The sequence below is a fragment of the Cucumis sativus genome, chromosome 7 (assembly GCF_000004075.3).
Source record: "Cucumis sativus cultivar 9930 chromosome 7, Cucumber_9930_V3, whole genome shotgun sequence".
NCBI lineage: Eukaryota > Viridiplantae > Streptophyta > Magnoliopsida > Cucurbitales > Cucurbitaceae > Cucumis > Cucumis sativus.
In genome coordinates, this window is record NC_026661.2 from 15100138 (window position 1) to 15119213 (window position 19076).

General features: G+C 31.4%; 1 protein-coding gene and 1 non-coding gene across 2 annotated transcripts; one reads left to right on the plus strand and one right to left on the minus strand.

Moving 5' to 3' along the window:
- LOC101211658 (glycine-rich protein 5) lies at window positions 1–399 on the plus strand. Its single transcript, XM_011661460.1, has one exon. It carries the CDS (start codon window positions 1–3, stop codon window positions 397–399), a length of 399 nt encoding a protein of 132 aa, XP_011659762.1.
- An 11806-nt stretch (window positions 400–12205) lies between these two features.
- Window positions 12206–12277, minus strand: TRNAC-GCA. Its single transcript has one exon. It is a non-coding gene; the product is annotated as a tRNA-Cys (tRNA).
- Between the last annotated feature and the right edge of the window lie 6799 nt (window positions 12278–19076).

The window sequence follows — 19076 nt, forward strand, 5'->3', positions numbered from 1 at the left end:
ATGGCCAAATTGTTCATGGCTTTGCTCTTGGCTCTTGTGGCCACTCATGCCCTAGCTAGACCTACACCAAAGGATGACACTTTCAGTGACCAAAAGAACTTCCTGACCTATGGAGGCGTCGGTGGTTACTCTGGCATCGGCAACAATGGCCTCCCGTTTGGTGGTCTAGGGGGTGCCATTGGGGGAGGAGGCCTTGGTGGCGGTCTTGGTGGTGGTCTTGGTGGTGGCCTCGGTGGCGGTACGGGAATTGGTGGAGGACTAGGTGGACTGGGAGGTCCTGGAGGTGGATTCGGTGGCATTGGTGGAACCACTGGCGGTCTTGGCGGTGGTCTCGGGGGTGGACTCGGTGGTGGTCTCGGTGGCGGTGTCGGTGGAGCTTCTGGTGTTACTTATCCTTGAATAGTTATTTAGTTATGCTTGTTGATTTTTACTCAAAAAGTTCTTGCAGTTTAAAGTTTGTTTGATTAATATTGTGTCAAGAGATGTAGTTGTTTAGTTGTTGCTTAATGACCTTATAGCATTTGGTTGTGTTTGGTTTTCTATTTAAATTTGGTTGTGATTATCTTTTGTTTGTTCACTTTTGTCAGTATAAAACAAACATCTGCTTTAGCTGTTCCTTTTTTTTTTTCGGTTTATATATTTATTTTATATTTAATGAAAAATGAATGGGTTGTATGCATACTTTTGTCCAATATATATATATATATATATATAGTAATAGTTTATTCTTTGTGTGGAAGTTTGAGGATAATATATCATGCACCAACTGATCTTTCTTAGATTCTTGCAAATGATTTCTTGTTAATCATGATATGATATATTGCACCATGATGGAAGACCTTGAAAAAATCGAGTGAGCTCCTAATCTTTATAACTACGTGGACTACTTTTATAATCGTTAGTTAATTTTGAGAAACTCTAGTTATTAATTATTAACTTTTAACTTTCAACAAAATTTGGAAAAGAAAAAATACAAAATCTATCTTTTTGCTTAATAAAATATAAATACGATCATTTGTACGTTATAAATATTTTACAAGTTGGCTAGGATGATTTATAATGCTGATAAAATTATTGAATAATCAAGGACATTGTCACTTAGTAAAGAAACTAAACAGAGAATGTATGATGGGAAATAATATCTTAAACAACTCTATTTAATTAACATGAAGTAATATATATTATTTATGAGAATTTCAAATTTTGAGGGAAACCCTCCTAAGTGTTACCTATTGTTATTTTTTTAGAATAATGGTTATTAAGTGTGTTATAACAGACAAGATTAAATGTAACATAAAATTAGTTAAAATAACAATTAATGCCTAATTAATTGAAAATATCTAAAAATAAATTTTATTTGCTGTACTATGTTTTTAATTTCAACATTTATATCAAATTTAATTTTCCACTGCAAAAACATTATTATGAAAACAAAAATAAGATTTCAACAAATGCTAAACATTAGGGATGACAGATAATATAGCTGAACTAATTGATTCATCAGTTCCCACAGCTCAATAGATAAAAACTTTACTTACCATTTGTATATTAGTTATCAGAAATTTTATTTTTTTCTTTTAATTCCAAGTTGTTATATAAAATAATATTGTTTTACTTTAGGGAAAAAGCTCCTCTCTCTATTGTTTCTTTTCAACTAAGTATATTTTATATACGCATGAATGCATGTCACACAAATTAATTATATGCATATACTTTATAATGTCCCCTACCAACAAATATTCTAGTCATTAACCAAATATATTTGTACCTAATTGAAAAGCAAAGGCTAAAAGGGCAGATTTTTTCCAAGCCCTAATGGATATGGCCATTGGATTCTTTTATTTGATGACCCTAATTAAAGAGGTGTCCACAATTGTTAGGTATAGCTCATTAAAACACTGCCCATTCATGATAAGATTTGCCCTAAATTATAGGACACACAAGGGCTAACCAATTCCCATGGCTTATCCCTTGAACAAATTAAAACATGGAAAGTAATTGCTGAGAGAAAATACCCATAAAGGTAATTTCACAATACAAAGACCACGTGGCGATTGTATATATATTTAGATATAAGGAGAGAATTAAAATTGATAGGGTCTTCAAGGAATAATCAATGTGTTATCCTTTGGTCAATTTTAAACTAAACAATGTCTTAGTTAGCCTTCAATCAAAACTCTTGCTGTTGGTTGATAGGTAGCATTATCAAAAATCAAATTAAGAAGATGACTCATAATAGTATAATCAAAATTCTTCGAAAATCACTCATATGGAGTATACGTTAGGAGAAGTTCGATGTACATGGAGAGGTTCGAATATCTGACCTCTTAAATGCGTGTATCTTTTTTATCGTTTAGTTATATACTAAATCAATTAAATTTAATTTGTAAGGATCATTATTGGCAATAAATTGATACAATATAACTACTTTATAATGTAAAGGAAGACATTGGGGTACAAATCCATATGGACGTAGTGTATGGCTAGTATATAAGGACCATGTGCAATAAATTTTAGTCAATCAAGTCATTTTCGATTATTTTATGTATACTCTATTAAGAAAGTACCTATTTTCTTTTGGCTTGATAATTAGGTGCTATTTGGTCCATCATCTTCTTGAGTTGGTGTGAACAACTCAACCTTTTATTTTTTTAAAATTAAATGTTATTAAAATTTGCATATTTATCGAGTAAATGCGCATCTTTTAGAGAAAAAAAATTACATTTATCAAGAAATTTTGTCCTTCTTTTTATCTCTATTCTTCACAATTATCGATAAATTTTATCTTACAACTCTAAACCTCAAACACAAGGTTACTAACTCCAACATATTCACTCCACAATATTCACTCTTCACTTATTTGGGCTAAACACCCTCTTAAAAATGAAGGATGAATATATTACCTTTAAGCTAAGTTTGATTTGAAATTGTATATAAGATACTAATTTAAACCAGCTTAAAAAGGATTTTAGATCATGTTTATCTAATAAGAAAAGTATTCCCTCAATAGTAACATGAGAAAATGAATCTCTTTATTACACGCTAATTTGTTGTTGTTTAACTATATCCTACAATCATAACCAAATGTTAGATCCACTAACCAAATTTGAGTTAGTGTGATTATTCTTTTTACGTTGGAGAAGAATGTTATTGCATCCATGCTAGCTTTTTATAGATCTATATATACTTGATTTTTGAATTTTTGCATGAAAATATGCTACAATATAATGTATGAAAACTATGAACAATTACCATCGGTGTATGCTAATTATTGATTGATCCTAAACATGGTAAGGATCACAATAACGATAAAAAGAAAATGATACTAGACAATGCAAAGTAAAGAATCTTTAACCATAATCCAATTATACGCTTGTAATTAATTAATTATGATGAATCCTCCTATATATAAATTTTCTCACCAATTTTTATTATAGATGAATAAACTTGGCCTTAATACACCTTTTTTTTTTTGTTCAAGGCGAAGACTTTCTTGCTAATTATATGAAAATAATTCTACCAGCTCATCATTAAATGCTTCACTGTTATTTGTGTTTTATTTATTTATTTGAAAAAAAGAACGATATTTCTTCTTTATTTAATTTTGTATTTAAGAAATTCCTACCTTGTTAGGATGGAAGTTTAATTTTATTTTTCACTAGATGGCTTAATCAAATATTTGTCCAAAAAGAGGGAAGCAGCTCCTTCCACTTTAACCATAAATCTTCACAAAAAAGTATTGCAACTTTATTTTTAAATATTGAAATGTAAATTAATAGAATCCAGCGAGATTTATAATTTAAAAGATTTTAACCATTTTGTCTGTGATTTGAAAATTATTCTATCAAATAAAGAATTTGATAGAAAACGAAAACAAATTTCTTTTTTCATTGTATTTATATTAAAAATAAAAAAAAAACCCTTGATTTCAATATAAAATTTTAAATTCAAAATTTGGGATTTGGTTGTGATGAATTTGAAAATGGAATAATGTATCCTAAGTTAATAACTTTTTTAAACAAATTTTAAAATAAAAATTGACAATTAATTGTTTTAAAAATGGACTATTGGAAAGATTGTTTTGGAAATTGTTTTTAAAAATAAATATATCAAACATGTTATAATTGTTTTCTCTTACTTTTTGTTTTGTTTTTTTTTCTATAACCTAAAAAAAAATCACGAAGCAAAAGTGGGGGTTTTTTTTTAATCAAGTGTTCCATATAGAATGATGATGATTGGAATTTTTAGAACTTTTGATAAACATTATCTTCTTTACAAACAGTTCAACCATGTCTTCACTTCCACTTACAAATTGATGTCTTAAAATATCTTTAAACCTTGAAATAGTTGCAAATCTAAATCGTTCTCTACAAATTTGAAATTTAAAAAAAAAAATAACTAAACTAATAAATATAAAATAGAATAACATTTCTAATATGACTTCAATATTTCAAGTTTGTGTAGGGTAGGTTACGATTAAAAATAAAACGCAAAGGATATTTGGTGTTTTGTAATAGAATGTGTTTGTATTGTAATATAATAAACAAATCATGTTTGAATTGAGTGTTTTAGACTCGATTAATTACACAAATTTGATTAAGTTTTGATAATTTTTAATCTAAATATTCTTTAACATTGTTTTACGTTTGGCTATTAATTTTCCTTTCGTTTTTTATTACTCACGTGATTATAGAATGTATGTTAGAAACTAAACCTCTAATTATAGCTAGCCTCTTAATTAAAATTAGATAAATATTGATGGATATATGAATTTTTAGGATTATGAATCTTCCATTAAGGATACCCTAGGACAGCTGGTGAATGAGTAGGCATTAACGTGGTTCTTCAATGCTATGTTGAACAAGTGTTGCATGAGAAATTTTAATTTGGAGTAATAATAAAAGAGAGAGAGAAAAAAAAAACAACCAATATAATGCATTAAAGAGATGGAACTAACTATTGTACCTATAGTTGGGTAAGGTGGCAAATTGAAAGGTTGTGTTTGGTTGGAAAGTGGCCTTTAAAATTTGTATGGCAGTAAGGATTGTGTCAGAGTTGCCTGAAAAATAATCAATGACCTAATTCAATATACACAGCCTTTTGAAACCTCTCTCAACTAATTAATGCACATTAACAACACTCCCATCATTCACTTCTTAACATTTTTTAACTCTTCATTTGAGTTTGTGGTAATTTATTTTTGGGGGCGAGAGGGGTTAGTGACTTACTGGGGTTCTAAAAAAACCTAATTGCGAATGTCATATATATTAGTTCCTAGAACTTAAGCAATTTTGGCTAAGTAGTGTGGAACACTTCTAGGGGGTTTTTGCAGGGATGAACCATCATAGTTAAGGGTTTCAATTTCATAACTCTCCTCCCTCGCGCAATCAGAATTACAACCTTTGGCTTATATCACATTGGGTTTTCAAGAAGCACAAACTCATCACCCTCGCAAGTATCCATCCAGCTCGATTGAGAAGCCCCATCGTGAGCTAACTTGATGGGGATTTTAAAATAGGTTAAATATATCCCCTCTTACGCTTGTGAGTACGCACCAAGCCCGATGAAGGTAATTTATCTCTAGCCCAATCCAATAATCATCAAAAGATGGCAACTTATCCCTAGTCATCCATGATCACGATCTGTCATGTCTCGCTCCATAAGTTACTTTATGCAACCAACTGGAGATGTGATCACCTAGACATTCTACATAAGTTTCACGCGAGATAACGCGTAGCATGTCTAGTAAGCGAAATTAAATGCAACCAACGAGCTTAAACTTGAATTGTGAACTCAAATGTAATATAAGAAGACTTCATTGATAATTCAAATAACATTGTACATTCTATACTTAATACAAGGTTTCTTTATAAAAAAAAAAACTATATACACTCAAAACAACACTCTTCTCGTCTAGCTTCTCAATGCTATGCAATTTGACAGTAGCCACTACCAAAAAGATGTGTTTGCGAATGGCATAATACGCATTCAAGGATGCAAGTTCAACACTAGATGTCCTTTGCTACCTAGGGGGGTTAAAACAAAACATTTGAAAGGTTAAACAAAAAAGTTCAGTGAGTGAGGTCTTTTATCATGTCTTTGATAAATTAAAGTTGCTTTAATGTACTATAATAATATAATCATTTCGCCAAGTCATGTGGTAAATAATATACAATTTAATCAATAAAGTATTGAATTTAAAACGAATCATTTTTATCAACTTTTACAAATCATAATTTCATATGGAAAACCTCTTTTCAATTCTTTCATCGTAATTTTTGTCGCAGAGCATGCATCTCGCATATATGATAACCATTTTGTCGATTCAGTTTGCATGTTTAATTACATTTTCTACATATTTCCTCAATTCAAGCGTTTACCACACTTTTGTGTCAAGTTGTGGCTATGCGGAGTAAACTCAACGCATTTAGCAAGTTCGATCAATTCTACTACGTTTAATGTGTCTTCCAATGCTAAATGTCATAACAAGCAAAAGGCATCTCATCATACCAGATCACACAACAAGTATGAGGCATCCTACTCAAGATCACACAACATGACTAGGGCATTCTATTCTAGAACACACAACAAAACTAGAGCATCTTATCCCAGATCACATAGTACGGATAAACCATCTCATTCACATAGTGTACTGATAACTTGTAGAAACACAAGTTATTATGGCCTTTTAGATAGCATAATGAGATAAAAAAATGCGTCATAAGTGCGTCAAAACGTGTAGCTTATGTTGTAAATGCATAAATATTTCGAAATACACTTTACATAAGCATTTGTGCTTTTTTCACCCTGTTTTTAGTGTTTTAATGCACATGCTAAAGAACAAAAGAACATGCTAGCGAATCACAAAGTAACTCGCCTAGAGACTACGCGACAAGACATTATCAGTAGGCAAGAAGAGGTTTGCTAGAAGATAAAAATGGTAGATGGAGTTGATGTGACTTGCAAGGCAGAAAGCTTTCAGCGCTGACATGCTTAGAAGGATAGATTTCTCTCCTGAATCTGCCTATATAAAGGACTCCATCCATTCTAAGAAAATGATGCTTGAATGGGCCATTTAAGGCTTGTATAGGAGCCAAACCCTAGAGAACGGTGAGAATGAATAACCTTTCCACCAACTGTAAAGTTTTTCTTCATCTTCTTATGGTCAAGCTATGAGTGAAAGCTTGAGGTCTGAGTGAAAAAGACCCCATTTTCCTATCTCCCTCCTTACTTGTAGTATCATTGCTATTCTTTTCATTTTTTGTATTTTATTACATTGTATCTGTTCATATTGTACAGTGACTGAAAGCCTTTATTCTTTAATACAACGTATATTTACAACTTTTCAATCCATCCATGTCTTTACTGTTCATTTGTCCTTGTGTTATTTGTAGTTTATGATCTATGACAGATTCTTGATAAGAAGCTTTGCTTATAATTCTTATCGCATTAGTTGAGCTATTTTCATCACTTGGTTAGTGTATATCGTCAACTACCCAAGAGGGAAAGTAGCAAGGATATGGCTAACACGCGCAAGGAGGGGTTTGGAGACAAACTCCACCTTGGTGAGATAACTTCCATCATTTGTGTCCTAAAAGGAGAACAAGTGTGGGTGTTAGGCTCTGTGAGGTTGTCACTCTTAAACGCAAAACTCTATAAATCTTATAAGTGAACTCTTCTAGATATACCTTGTTTAGCTAGGCTTAGTCATTTGGATCCCGAAAGGAGAGCAAGTGTTGCATTTTAAGACTTCGAAAGGAGCTTGTCTTAATCTTAAACTAGTTAAGTCATATCATATCCAGGCTTTCATAGCTTAATCGCCTGGTAGCAGTACGACATTCCTTCATCCCCTTCTTCAGTACAAGATTTAGTTCACAAATGCATTTCATTCTAACAACCACTTTCATTATTTCTAAATTTACAAAATTCTCTAGTGTATATAAGTAAATTTATTTTAAGCTTACACTCTTATACTATTTACATTGTATAGTTTACTAAACCCTAAAACTAAGCTTTGATATCAATTTCCTGTATTCGACCCTGGATAATCTAGAAAAACCTATTATTTCGTTTACATTTGGACAAGCAATAAGAAAACTTATAGTTGACGAGGACTTACCAATTACATGATGAAGAGAAACATAGCAAGCATTTTGCATGCAATGATCTTGACATTACGCATCATGTGAAATTAATTACCAACATTATTCCCTAAGTTCGAACGAAGTTAACTAACATGTCAACCAAGTATTTGGCGTCGTGAGTTAATTTCCACAAGCATCAAGTTTTTGATGTCATTGTCGGAGAATTGATCTCTCAAACACTAGAGTAGAGTTTTACTTGGATTTTGGGCAAAACATTTTATTCTAGTAAACCACACGTTCAGTCGAAGATCGCGTGAAGAGGATCAAGGTACCAGAGTAATCTGTGAATGCTTGAACTAACCCCAGGGTCAATTGTATCTTTCAGCATATGACTAAAATGAAACTCAAAGAATGCCTTTTACCTACAAATGAAGTTGAGAACCTCAAACACTTGAGATCTTAATTGTCTAATGTGTTAAAGTTTAAGAACCCATACGAAGGCGTCAACGAAAGTGTCCATGTGGTAGGTTTTGTAAGATCTGTACCTTAACCAACTACGCGATAAGGACCAAGAAAGATTGTTTGAACATTGCGGTGAATGATTGAGAGTAGAGGATTATTGTCATGTGCGAACATGATGATAAAAGTCATGCAATAAATGATCAATGAAGTTCAGGAGAAAACATTTCAGACAGGAAAGCTATCTGGAGCATAACATGATGACATCATAGCTCTTCCTCGCCGAAGAACCTAAAGGCAAGGATCGTTATCTTATTTATAATTCACATCCATAAATTTGTGTGAATATTATACTTGTAAGTACTTTAAACTTGTAAGTAGTTTGAGTTTTATTCTTTTCAAGTTAAGGAGCACGAGTTCTCTCACAAAGTTTTTAGGCTAGTAAAAAGGGTTTTGTGCAATGAAGCCACCTCGCGGGAAGGGTTCGCATCAATACGTATTAGGCGTTTTGATCTTCTCACAAGGTGTGATTGAGCTTAGGGTTCCATTTAGAATGATTAGGGTTTCAGAAAATTCGAAACATTTCATTTCTTTTAAAAATTCAAAATTTTGAAAGTAATGATTAGCCGCCCTTGAGAAACAAACCATTCGTGTCAGGCCATCACGTCACATTAATGACGTATGATGTTAACCACGTAGTAACTTAACCCTTAATCCTGTTTAACCACACATAACTAAACCCTCATAAAATCCTTTTTCGAAACTTTTTAGCCAAACAAACCCTTCACCCAAACTTTCAAGCTTTCTAAGTCTTCTAATCATCCTTTCTGGTAAGAACTTAGTGAGTTTTCCTTCCCCTCAAAAAACCCTTCACCCGAACTTTTTAGCCAAACAAACCCTTTCCAATTCTATGTTATCTCTTACCAATCATGTTTGGAAAGCAAGATCTTACCAAAGCCCTTAAGAAATACCAAGCCACTGTTGGCAAAGCAAGCCCATTCAGTGATGGAGTTGAGCATTCTCCATTTGGCAGTCTTGTGTTGGAGCAAAGAAAAGAAGAAATACAACTTAAAATGGTGGTCATCAATGGAGTAAAAATCCAACTTCTTGAGGATAAGTTGGGCAACCTACTTGCCATAGTCTCTAGAGAGACTTCCAAAAGAGAAAAAGAGCAAAAGGAACAAGAAGAGCGAGAAATGTTAGAAAAAGAAGGAATGGGAAAGGAGAGGGTTGAGGAAGAGCAAAAAGAAAGAGAATAAAGAGAAAAGAAAGAAAGAGGGGAAATTGTGGAAAAAGGAAGGACTAGAAAAAGAGAAGAATAAGGAAGTAAAGAAGAAGGAAGAAGAGAAGAAGAAAAATGAGGATGAAAAGAAGAAGAAAGAAGAAAATGAAAAGAAAAAATGGGCTTCAAAGATCTGAGATTAACTAGCTAAACCTTTTAGACCGAGCTAAATCAACATTTGTTAATTAACGGGTCATTCCACTAAAGTCATGTAGTTGCACTTCCCTTATTATAGATATATTTTAGTCCATCTCATATAACCACGATCAGTAAGTTAATCATTCACAAGTTGTTTGTAATCTTAGTTGGGTCAAAATACCGTTTTACCCCCGAGATCACATTTTCCTCCTTAAGTCCCACTGATCCACTATTGAACAATTAGTTTAAGGTCCAACCCTGAAATGGGAGGCTTATTAGGCCAACGCCATTGAGCTGCCCTCGTGAACCGAAGTTCATAGTTAGCTTAGGATTAAGATTAAGTTACCTAGGTCATCAATAATCGGAATAGTTAGTTTTATATAGTCAACGATGTTATAACTTAAAAAAGACTATTTCATGGTTCTAGTTTTATGTAAACTCTTTACATAGGATGCTCCCACTTTCATGTCTCAACATGAACGACTCAAGACCACATCATTTTTACTAAATACAAAGCGAACCACATCCATAGTGTCCCTAGAATAAGCTGCTCAACCTTATTCATACATTATAGACCATTTTGGTTATATACTTGAACTTGATCCACATTTATATCTCTACATAAAGTTCAAATCTACACTAGATAGCATTAAAACCTTAGTTTATTGGATTCAAGATTAAAGTATTCTATTTTCACTAATAAGTCCTCAATAACCATTTTATTGAATAAATTATAATTTCAAACTACAAACTACAAGTTTTAGGACATAAATTCCAACAAATACTTTTTGGTAAAGGAAGCTCAACCTTCTCGCCGCGTAACAGACTTCGACACATAATTAGTTATTTGTCACAAACATCCTTATCGCGAAAGGTAGAACACGATCAGAGCCTCACACGTTGAAAATAGTTTCTTGTACACAAATAAATATGCTCTACTTTATCCAAAATATCTTGTTATACATATTTGACCTTTAAAATATTTTAAAGAAATACCTTTTTTAAAGAGATACGACTTAGGTCATTAGGTGCACTCAGGCATCCCCAGTAAGTGGGCACTGTTTTAGCACCAGCATCATTTCTACTTTAAAATATATTCAATATAAATCAGGAAGGACATGATAATGTTCAAAAGAAAGCCCATAAAATACAGAGCCAAGAGTAATGTGAAATCGCTAATATTTAAAGTGATGGTGGATGAAAAGTATTTTGAGAGGAGGTAATCATGTGTATAAGACCAATAGATGATATGGTTGCATATATACTCTTAGATATTGATGATGCCAGCGTGATTGTTGTTGAAAGTTCTACTACGTTCCGTTCAAGCCAAAGAGACCACATAGTAGTGACCACAACATTGAAAAGCATAATACCTTTCCTACTAGACATATTTTATGGAGCATATATGTTTGCAAAGGGAAAAAATTTGATTTTATTGCCTTGAATTTTTTTCCAAAAGATTTAAATGGGGGGCCAAAACAGGAAGAAATGTTTGTATATCAACATGTCTATTGCATAAGGAGCACCTGTTTGAAATCAAGCATGGACTTTGCATCCTCCTTTGAAGAATTTTCATCATGAAGAGGATATCAAGCATAAGAGTCCCCAAAAAAGAATTGTATTTTTTTGGAAATTTTAGATTTCAGACTTGTGGACTTTAGCCTTAAACTTGAAATTGTCATCAAATGAGGTAGAATGGAGTAGTTGTTTCACCAAGAATATGGAAAAAAACGTCACCCCTATTATGCTTCCAAATAGGTATATCAGAACCTTTGTCCTCAAATGGAATTTTGAGGGTTGGTTTTATGAGTTCTGCATAGCATAATTTCCTTTCACAAAGTAGTCATCTATGTTTGATATCACAATCACCAATATAATTATTCCAAGCTTCTTTGATGGAGGCATTTTGAATTTGTCACACAACATGTGGCCTTGGAATGCTAGAAATAAGAGGGTTTTTGCTACTGCAGAAATTGTTCCAAAAAAATAAATACACCTCATTCACTTAGAGACTCAAACCAATCCATGCCCTTGATAATAAAGTGCCATGGACCTTTCATGCTTTACTTACCAATTGTTGAAATTTGAAATACTTGTCCCACACAAGACTTCACTTAAAAAAATGAATATGACAGTAAAATTTTGACATGACAAAAAACTTTAGCCATATTTGTTGGAACAATTGGAATGTGGTAAAATGGGATTGCTCCTTTAACGATTAAAAAAAATGGAAAAAGGTAAAAGGGCCCAACCGGGTTCGAACCGATGACCTCTTGATCTGCAGTCAAATGCTCTACCACTGAGCTATGGACCCTTCCTTGATATGTCAAATGTTAATGGTTGACTAAAAAAAGCAAATGTGAAAATGAAAATTAGATGTGAAGTTATAAAAAAAAATGTGTTAACTCAATATTAAAAACTTTTGTCATCTTATGGAAACGATTCGGGTAGGATAAAATATTATTCATTTTCTAACGATTAAAAAAAAAACTCCTAAAATGTATTATGGGGGTCCAACTAAGTCCATACCGAGAAACATTTTGTCTGCAATTAAACGATATACTACTAAGCTATGGATCTTTCTTTAATTAATTTGAAGTAACTTGTTCCTAAAATAAATGAATCTGTAAAAATAGAAGAGACTGACATCTATCACGCCCCCACTGGAACGCATCCCTCCTTCATGTGAATGCAACTTGGGCAAACTCCAACACTCCTAAGCAAAGCGCTAGAACATCTTGACTTAAACTTAAACTGTTCTTAAGCTTAAACTTAAACTTAAACTCTTCTCAAGCTTAAACTTATCACTAGAATCCCTACTCTTAAGATTAGCCTTTCAAAAGAACGTGCCTTGCGATATGGAAAAAACAACACATAAGTCTTTTGAGAACTTAACAGCTTTACTCATTCCTTAACAAACATAGTACAATTACAGGAAAATACTTTAAAACTGAAGGTTGCTAAACTTAAACTCTAACACCTTGCATAGCTCCATGGCTTCCTTACTTTGCTTACTTGGGGAAGGAGAAACTTAAACTGTAAGTCTAACACTTAGTAAGTGACATTTTAGAAAAACCTTTGGAAATACAAGTACATGCATAAATTCATTTTGCAAGATCAAGTTCACATCGCCTCATCATGCGCTAAAAACAATAAACACCACATTAGTCTTTACTTATTCCTTTTACCAAGACATTGAACCATCCCCACACATTTACTACTGTGATGATCTGAATCGTCATCAACATCCGTGGAGATTTACATGTTCAGTTCTAGTTGCTCAGGTGATCAACTCGAATGCAGACTTCTCAACGCATCTGACCACATTCTTGTCACCATGTAGACCTCTCAACTCATGATTTCCTTGACTCTTATGTGCACATAATAGGTAGCTCGTGATAGAAATAAAGCTAATGGTTTACTCGCATATAAGCATTTCATACAAGCATCATAAAATGAAATACTTTAACATGAAAACACTTCAGCTTAGAAACATACTTTCAAAGAGTCATGTTTTTCTTATAAATCATAGATAAGATTATACATGTATTAAACTGAACATAACATAACATGACTTTGAATGAAAGACTTTGGAAATCTCTATTCTTTCTCTTTAGAAAGGTCACTCACAAAATGTATATGTTTCTCCTAACCCCTTTCTTAACACCCCTAGTTCTTCTCCTCGCCTAGTGCTCTTTTGGCAAAGTTTCAACACTTAGAACTTCTTATGACCACATTTGAACTCACAAGGTCAATTTATACAAACATTAAACTAGATTAGTCATCTTTAATCCCATCCTAGCTTGCCAACTCCTACTTAGTGCCTTACATGTGTAAGTTTAATATCTTCTTTAATCATGCTTAACTCTAATCCAATGCATAACAAGCTGGCTAATATGAATTAATGAACCACCCTTTCCTCGTCTGGCTTTTCCTTGCCTAGCTCAAATGCTACTAAACATCCATTCTCGAGTTATCTTGACTTAGCACATCACCTAGCCTTACTCCGCATTCTTTCCTTCCTCGTGTTGCTAGAATGCGTGCTCTTTCCTCAAAACGGGTTATTCTTATACTTAGAAATTCAACGTTCTCCTTACCTTAGAACACGTAGTACTTATACATAGATTCCTTCTTCACAACCTCTTTATTCCAAAATGTGTGCTTCACACTATTGGTCATTTGGTGGTAACAATTGAGGTATGATAAAATATTGTTGTTCCTTTAACAATTGATAAAAACTAGAAAAAAATATAGTATGTCGTGAAATTCTCTACCATTTAGCTATAGATCCTTCTTCAATCAATCAGCTGTAACACTTTTCACTATGCAAAAATAATAAAGGGCCTTATCCACATAAAAAATATTAGCCATTTTTTGTGAGAAGAATTAGGATAAAATAAAGTGTTGCTCCTTAATTAGACGATAAAAAAAGAACTAATAAAATTATAATAGGGATCTAACCGAGTTCGTACCCTCTTGATCTAAGTGAATTAAAACTCAAAATCCAATAAACTATTCTATTATTAAATAAATTTGTTGTTAAAGTTGTTGAAATTTATGTCCTAAAACTCATAGTTTGTAAATTACATCATATTCAATAAAGTGGTTATTGATGAATTATTAGTGAAATAGAATACTCTAATCTTGAATTCAATAAACTAAGGTCCCGAGGCTATCTTTTAGACTTAAACTTTATGTAGAGACATAAATGTGGATCAAGTTTGAGTTCATAGCCTAAAAGGTCTATAGTATATGAATAAGGTTGAGTGTCTTATTTTGGTAACATTATGGATCTGGCCTGCTTTGTAGTTAGTACAAACGATGTAATCCTGAATCGTTCCTATAGAGACATGCAAGTGGGGATATTATGCAAAGAGTTTGCATAAGACCTGATCATTAAATAGTCATTTTTGCGTTATAACACCGTTAGGATTTTAAAACTAACTGTTTTTTTTTAATTTGATGACCTAGATAACTTAACCACTGAATCCATGTCTTGTATAAGCATTGGTCAATAAGCCTTCTATTTCTTAGATCTGCATAGGTGAGGGTAGCTCATCAGCACTGACCCAATAAGCCTCTTATTTTAGAGATAAGACCAGGTGGATAGCTAGGGACATAGATCTTAAACCAATTGTTCAATAGTGGATCAATGGGACTTAAAGAGCAAGATGTAGTCTTGGGGGTAAAACGATGTAAAACTAAGGCGTTTTACACCGTGGTTCTCAGCTCCAGTCGAACTTCTGGTTTCGCCTGAACCCAAAATTCAACTTCTGCAACTCCAATCCACTTTGATGACGCTAGCGAACAATGTCCATTGCACCCAAACTCAAACTCAATAAACCCAATCTCCAACTTTTGCTCTTAAATGCTCATTACACTTTTGGGTGGTCAAAGCCCTAACTCTTTAAAGGCATGAACCTTACCCATATTGATGACTAATGTTTAGATATTATATATGATGAAGACTGATAGTTCATATATGATTATGTGAAATAAAGTTTTAGATATTATTCTTTACTTGATTTAAGAAAGGGGTATATATTGTTGGTTGAGGAGGATTTTGTTTAGATATTATTCTAGTGTTTAGATATTATATCGTGACGAGGGATTTCGTTTCTTGTGCTCAAAATTGTTTTGATGTTTGGTAAAATTTTAGCTTCATGTTTGTTACTAAAATTGTTTAATTTTTAGTAACATTATTATTGTGTTATTAATTCTTTTAGTGGCGTGGATTCAAAACGTGTTGCTAGTTATATAATAATATTTTGTGACATTTTTTTTTGTGTTGCTATAAACGATATTTTACTAACAAAATTATTTGCGCCACTAAAATTTTATCAATAAATAATGAATTTCTGGTAGATTAAATGATCTTAAATGTTCTTGAGATTTAAGAAGAATAAATAGTTTAAAAATAAAAGAAAGAAAATATGAAAGATGAACTGAAGAAGTCTGGAAGAATTGAGGATGAATGAATCACAAAAAAGAAGAAAAAAAAGGTGACAAATTGTCTGGCAATATCAATGACAAATCTGAAATTTATGCAAATATTTTACCAACTTCATGGGCTTTTATATTTTGTTACACATGTCGTAAATATTTTTATGTTTTGTTACATTTATGAAAATTGACCTATATATATTTATTTACACCATTCTTCTCTCTCCAATTAAATTTACTATCTTTTCTCATCCAATCAAATCAACTATCACTCTCCTCATTAATTATCTTATTTCTCAACTATTATAATTATATTCCAACATATAATCATCAATTTTTCACTTATTAATTATATAACCAAAACTATATAACTAATAACATTCTTCACTAAATTTCAAAATCTTTATTTAAATATACACATTTATATATATATATATAATTAATCCAACTCATTACTCCAAATAAATTTGTTGACTTCCAATTCTAATGAATGTGACATCCATAATAATCTAAACATAAATTATTCAAGATAATTAAGTAGTTTACTTTAAATATTTTTATTTTACATTATCAATATTTTAATTTCTTGACCCAAAAAACAATAAATCTAAAGGATAAAATAGCAAATAATGTATGAATTAGGTTGATGGAAATATTTAAATTAAAAATAATTCTGACGATCACTTCCACACAACCAACCACGCACAATAAACAATGAAAATTAAAGAATGAAAAATACTTTGTTTTTTTTTCTTAATCATCTTTATCTTTGTACATCCCATCAAACTATCCATTCAAATTTTTTCACATGACTAATTAATTTTTTTGTTTTTATTTAATATTTTAATTACTTGTTTGATGTGAGGATGAGGAACAAAAGTGGATACGCTCCAAAAATGGATCTGATCTAAAACTAATTATATGGACTAAAAGTACCATAATAAGTAAAGTTGGACCCTCGTCTTTTCGTATTCGTACTAATGAATGTTCACAAGTACATGCAGGTGTCAGTTGAGTTAAGCTTATGTTGCTCAACTTCTACAGCTTCTACAAATTTTAAAAACCCTAAATTAAATACTTTCAATTCAACTCATTAAAATTGAACATAAAACTAATTTGATTTTGATAAAGTCACTTATTTCAATTTAATTATAATTACAACAGTTAACTTTTTAAAAAATAATATTGTATTAGTGATGAATAGAAAGTAATAATTAGAAAGAAAAAAACAGTTAAGATTTAAGAATATTATTGATGAATATCGTGTTAGGTCCGAATTTTGTGCTTCGTAGAAAATGGGTTTTTTCTTAATGTGCAATGCCTTGAGATATTATTTTTCTTGATGGGTCTTGCCCATGATCTTATCATAACCTAAAATTATAATTTTTTTCCTTAATAGGCAATACCCATCAATATATCATTTTTCTCTATGGACCTTTTTCATTATCCTTTTTGGTATTTATTCATCAAGAAACCCTAGACCCATCAAAAAATTTAAAATAAATAAATTTATTTTTTTCGATGATGGACATTGCAAATCAAGAAAATTCATCTCTTGATAGGCCTCGTCCATCATGAAAATCTAACTAACTTAATGGGCATTGTCAATCAACTAATATATTATCCTTATGTTTATTGTCCATCGAGAATAAAATTGATATGCTTGAAGTCCTAATATACACTTTATACACTATTAATATACACTTGTAAACTTGATTCATGTACTTGATAATCATTCACTTTATTGATATATTGATATTATTTAATAATATATTGTTGTTATACTTGATAATGATACATTGAGTTATATCATTCATATAATTAATAATACTATAACGAATTGCATAAAATTCTAAAAAATGAAAACCACATAGTAAGTATATCATCCAAATTATACATATAATATAAGTACATCACGATACTGATATACAAAACTGAGACAAAGTAAAACCAAAACAAAACCAATGTAAAAAAAAATAAAACAATATCATTTAAAATCAAATTCAACTTAAAATACACATCGAAGAATGTAAACTACTAAAAATTTGGTCTTTCTTGATGCATGCAAGTTTTGATTTCCTGATGGTCATGGCAAAGAACCATTTTTCTTGATACAATGTTTATCTTGACGATCATGTACGTCAAGAAAAGTTTCCTTATTTTGTTGAAGAAATACGAAAAACGTAAAAAAATGTGGATTCTTGATTTTCTTGATGGACAAAGTTCCCTTAGTTTCGTTAATGGTCCACAAACGTCCATAAAACTATTTCTTGAGAGACAATAAACATCAAGGATAATATATTAGTTGACTGACAATACCCATCAAGTTAGTTAGATTTTCTTGATGGACGAGTCCCATCAGAATGAATTTTCTTGATTTGCAATGACCATCATTGAAAAATAATTAATATATTTGTTTTGGATTTCTTAATGGGTCTAGGATTTCTTGAAGGACAAAAAGAAAAAAAAAGAGCAAAGTCCATATATTGATTGACATTGCCCATCAAATTTTTTTTTATAATTTTGGGTTTATGATAAGATCATTGGTAAGGCCCATTCAGAAAAATGATATCTTGATGAGCATTGTCTATCAAGAAAAAACTATTTTTCACGAAACACAAAATTTGGACCCTCGTTAACTGGCTTAGAAAACACGATATTCATCTATAATATTATTAAATCTTTACTATTTTTTTTCCAATTATTACTTTCTATTCATCAATAATACAATATTACTTTTTTAAAATTAATCGTTGTAATTATAATTAAATTAAAATAAATGATTTTATGAAAATTAAATTAGTTACTGTGTTCAACTTTAATGAGTTGAATTGAAAGTTTGTAATTTAAGGTTTTTAAAATTTGTAGAAACTCTCAAATGAGTTAGCTCAACTGATTATTCTTGTATGTACGACAAAAAAAAAAAAATTCATATAAAAAAGAATGATTATGGTCTTAAAAATGAAAGAATAAATAAATGATGAGTAATGCTTTATTAAAAAAAAAGAGAAATAAGATATTGAAGGTTAGTTTAGGATAATCACAAATTTAACATAAATTATATTTTTAAAAGTGAAAATTTTACTATATATATTTTCAAAATGCTATTCACTACAATTTCCCTTCATTTTTAACATTTTATTAGTTATTTTTTTCACTAGAAACGGTAG

Coding starts and splice junctions, on each gene's coding strand:
- LOC101211658 (XM_011661460.1), top strand. CDS start 1: ATGGCCAAATTGTTCATGGCTTTGCTCTTGGCTCTTGTGGCCACTCAT.